At 33.0% G+C, this 4,851-nt stretch overlaps 1 protein-coding gene across 1 annotated transcript; it reads left to right on the top strand.

The window, feature by feature from the left end:
• Positions 1-228: 228 nt before the first annotated feature.
• LOC114733287 (vicianin hydrolase) lies at positions 229-4,465 on the top strand. The gene is made up of 13 exons (XM_028920763.1): positions 229-431; positions 621-690; positions 808-866; positions 1,138-1,213; positions 1,287-1,358; positions 1,520-1,607; positions 1,779-2,031; positions 2,184-2,299; positions 2,507-2,724; positions 3,284-3,315; positions 3,679-3,781; positions 3,884-3,992; positions 4,097-4,465. Exons 1-13 carry the CDS (start codon positions 258-260, stop codon positions 4,263-4,265), a joined length of 1,539 nt encoding a protein of 512 aa, XP_028776596.1. The 5' UTR covers positions 229-257; the 3' UTR covers positions 4,266-4,465.
• Positions 4,466-4,851: the final 386 nt, after the last annotated feature.

Here is a 4,851-nt window from a genome sequence, read left to right as displayed (position 1 = left end):
AAGAAAATTAAATTTAGACCATCCAAATTAGATCTAAATGGTTCAAATGTGATAAGTTTGGGATGTCCAAAACTAAAATAAAAAAAATAAATTTAAACCATCTAAATTAAATATAAATGATTCAGATATAATGAGTTTGGGGTGCTAATTAGAGTTACCGAAAGTAGTTTCGTTGGTAATAACAAGAACCTCTATAAATAGATGAGCTTCATCAAGTAGTTCACCACAACTGATAAACTACTAAACCAGAAGCAGCCATGAGAGTTGAAGGTGGTCGTGGTTTCCGGCTGTGTGTGCTTCTGGTGGCCACCGCCACCGCTCTTACGGCGGTTGCCAGTGGCGATGCAAAGCCCAGCCATTACTCCGTTCCCTTCAATAGAACCCTCTTTCCTTCTGACTTTGTCTTTGGTGCTGGCTCTGCTGCTTATCAGGTCGGCGTGTGTCTGTATATCTTATATTTTTTATGCATTGTGGGATCCAATTGGGAATAACTGTGTTAAACCGGTCAAAGCCCCAAGAACAACTTTTATATATTTATATATATATTCATTTTTAATTATTGATGTGTGAGTGAAAGTTTATGGATATATTTTTTTCCCCTGGTTTGTTGATAAGAACAGTCAGAAGGAGCAGCAAATATTGATGGAAGAGGACCAAGCATCTGGGACACCTTCACTAAGCAAAACCCAGGTTTGTTCTAACCATGCATGTTTCATTTTCTATTTTCTCCCCTTTTTCTAATGTTTTTAGTATAAAATATTTTTTAAAAAATTTGATTTTTAATTAATATGTGTAACTAATGAGCAGGAAAGATATCAGATCAGAGCACTGGTGCAGTGGCCGATGATTTCTATCATCGCTACAAGGTGCTGCTCATCATCAACTTCATCTATTTTGTCAATATTCACCACCCTTACACACACACACACACACAAACACACACAAGTGTGTGTATATATAAATAAATTAAAGGGGTAATTAAGTAATAACAGTTTAGGATTAGATGTGAGATCGAATCACAACCTTCCATTTATCGGAAGTTTTTTATGTCACTAGATTAAAATTACAAGTCTTTTGCTTTTGTATTGTGTGGTTGTATTTGTGAATAAATGCCTTTTTCGCCCCCAAATATTGCAGAGTGACATACAGCTGATGAAAAAAATTGGGCTGGACTCTTTTAGATTCTCCATCTCATGGTCTAGAATTTTTCCTGGTAAGCATTTTCTCACATTAAACGATTAGGGCATGAAGTGATTTAAAGATAGTTATCAATTGACTTTGTGCAGAGGGCAGGGGAAAAGTGAATGAGTTGGGAGTCAAATTCTACAACAACGTTATAAATGAGCTCCTTGCTAATGGTCAGTCCCTCCCTATTTTTACTTAATCGACTAGTCACCTCCAAATCACCATTATATTAATTAATTTCTGTATTAACATGAACTTTTGAAATAAATAACGCAAATTAATGATTAAGCCTTTTTCATATCTATTGGCTGAATAATTGTGGACATGTATATAGGTTTAACACCATTTATCACCCTCTTTCATTGGGATCTTCCTCAAGCTCTTGAAGATGAGTACGGTGGATTTCGTAGTCCTAAAGTTGTGTAAGTGATAACACACCATTATCCATCAAACCTCTTTATGTGTATTTTCAAAACTTCTTTTGCAATAATTTTCCTAAATTTTGAGTTATTTGTGGTTAATTCATATGTCATAATCTCATTATCATTATATCTCTTCTGATTTCTAATTAATTGATTGATTGATGATTTTAGGAATGATTTTCAAGAGTATGCAAACTTCTGTTTCAAGTCATTTGGAGATAGAGTTAAAATTTGGGTTACTCTAAATGAACCCTTCTCATTCAGTGTGAATGGATATAATGGCGGCACCTTCGCACCGGGCAGGTGTTCTAACTACGTCGGAAAATGCACTGCCGGTGACTCCTCCACCGAGCCTTACTTGGTAGCTCACCACCTACTCCTTTCTCATGCTGCTGCTGTTAATATCTACAAAACCAAATATCAGGTTCTCTTTATTTTCCAATTATTATATTCCCCCAAAGCATGTTAATCCTACTTCATCAGTTTTTTATTGAACAAAATATGCAATTTGACTTTAAAGATTTTTTTTTCCAAGTGAACAATATACTCAATAATTATTTATTATAATTATTATAGGCTACTCAAAAGGGAAAAATAGGAATCACTTTAGTGACAAATTGGTTTGAGCCAAAGTCTGAAGCTATGGTCCATCATGCTGCCGCAAATCGAGCTCTTGATTTTTACTTTGGATGGTAAGTGATAAAGACACGAGGCCAAGAATTTGCCTCTCAACATGTCTCCATTAAATTTGAATTGTTCAAAAATAAATTTGCCTTTAAAAATTAAATTTTTTTCCTAGTGAAATATACGCTGGATAGTATCATATAGTCAAATTAAATAGTCAATTAAGAGAAAGAAAAAAAATCTGGACGCTAAGCTAAAAATAAGTGGATGTGCAGGTATGCTCACCCAATTACATATGGAGAATATCCAGAGAGCATGAGGTCATATGTGGGAGATAGACTTCCAAAATTCACAAAAGCAGAATCAGAAATGCTGAAAGGATCTTATGATTTTCTTGGGGTTAATTATTATACCACCAATTATGCTGAAAATTCCCTCTCTACTTCCACTGTTAATAGGAGTTATACTTCTGATATGCGCGTCACTCTCTCCAGTAAGTAATTGATCAAGTTAACATATCCCCGGAACTCAAGTATATATCATATATTTTTTTTCTAAAAAAAGGGAAGATAATTCTGCATGTCATTATAATTTTATTTGATTTTTTATCAAGTTTCCGAAGTTTTATTCTTTTTATCATGTTCTTATAATTTTACTTGATTTTAATCAGATTTTTGTAGCTTTTTTTTTTTTTCCAATCTAGTTCTTATAATTTCACATAGTTTTTAATCAGCGTCTCACAGTTTCAGGTGACTGACAAAAAGGGGGAAAACAAGAAACTATTAAGATCTGATTAAAAATCATATGAAACTCTAAGGAGGACATGATAAAAATTAAAGAAACAAAAATTAGCTACGGGGACTTAATTAAAACAACGTAATTTATAAAAACCTCGAAAAAAAAGTATAGAGATGTGATTAAAAATCAGGTAAAAATATAGGTACTGGCAGATTAATTTTTCCTAAAAAAATTACATTTCTATATATCTTCCTTTCTCAATTTAATGTACTAACATATAAAACCACCTCACTTTTATTTCCTTACAATCTCAGCCACGAGAAATGGTCTCTATGTTGGTACCCCGGTATGTTCTTTTCTTCTTCTTCTTATTAAATACTCCTCTGGTCCTTATTATAAGACCCAATTTGACTTTTTATTTGGTTCTAATTATAAGACCAAATCCATTTTCTCTCTTATATTTATGCATTTTTTTCCAAGATAATCCTTCTAATAATGATAGTTTTAGCCAATATACTTAATTAGCAAGGATATTTTAGGAATAACAACACTTATTTATTATAAATAACCAACTTAACTTACTTCCTTAATCTCTTCAAATAAGTCAATTGGGTCTTATAATTAGGACCGGAGGAGTACATAAACACATCCTTGATTAATTTCCAATCAGACAATTTGTGCCATAAGCCTGATTGTTACAATTGTGTAGACTGCTCTGAGCTGGCTCTATATTGCTCCCAAGGGAATCCATCAACTTATGATATATGTCAAGGACAAATACCAGAACCCGCCCATTTACATCACTGAAAATGGTATATATATCATCATCAAACACTTTCATGGTCACAGGCACAATATTATTATAGTTTGTGATATCCTTAATTTTTAAGTAATTTTGGGGTAATTATGTATAGGAGTGGCTGAATTAAATAATGCGTCAAAACCGGTTCAAGAAGCAATCAAGGACAGTATGAGGATTAGATATCATGATAACCATCTCAGAAATCTCCTTCAAGCTATCAAGTAAGTGATCCATACATATACATAAATCAAAATTATAAACTAGACCTTGTATTATACACCGAACGCAATATTAAGTAAATTGAATTTGGGTATTATATATACAGGGATGGGGTGAACGTGAAGGGATATTATGCATGGTCATTTTTTGACGACTTCGAGTGGGATGCCGGCTACACAGTTCGATTTGGAATCACTTATGTGGATTTCAAGGACAATCTCAAAAGATACATGAAGTACTCTGCTTATTGGCTCAAGATGTTCCTCCTTCATTAGTCATAATCATCATCAACTCCTTAATTATGCAAGCCTTTGGAGAGCAATTAATTTGTAGTATATTTAATGTCCGAGGCTTTAATTTGCTTTGGAATCACATCAGCACCACGTATGGTTGCTTATTGCCATGTTCTGAAATAAATAATCATGTACTTTTTATGAATTTTAAATAAATGAAGTCTTGACTTTAGTAAGTGCTATATACATGTATGAGATAGAGCTGCGAGCCACTTATTAATGACCTATAAATTAAAGTATATCTATATGCGTAAGACTCCAAATCCCCAGTTTGGACTTTGGAATATGCAAAAACTTTGATGCAATATTGCACGAAACCTCGAAAATATTTCAATGAAAAATTAATATCATTTTTATTTTCTAATGCTTAACAAGTTTTTATTAATATATAAATACATACTACCTCTCATCCTAAACAAACCAGGCCTTATATTTTGGACGGGGGATAGTAGAACTTGAAGTATTAAACTTCTACCACAAAATTCTTTTACTTGGCACAAATATTCTTTTATTGGAGATAATTATTTTAAGACACTATTAGGTATTAAATATAGGCACGTTTCTCAAC

Source organism: Neltuma alba, unplaced genomic scaffold (genome assembly GCF_004799145.2).
Source record: "Neltuma alba isolate B1F8T4 unplaced genomic scaffold, ASM479914v2 tig00000410_pilon, whole genome shotgun sequence".
NCBI classification, from domain to species: Eukaryota; Viridiplantae; Streptophyta; class Magnoliopsida; order Fabales; family Fabaceae; genus Neltuma; species Neltuma alba.
This window is presented reverse-complemented; position numbering and strand designations above follow the sequence as displayed.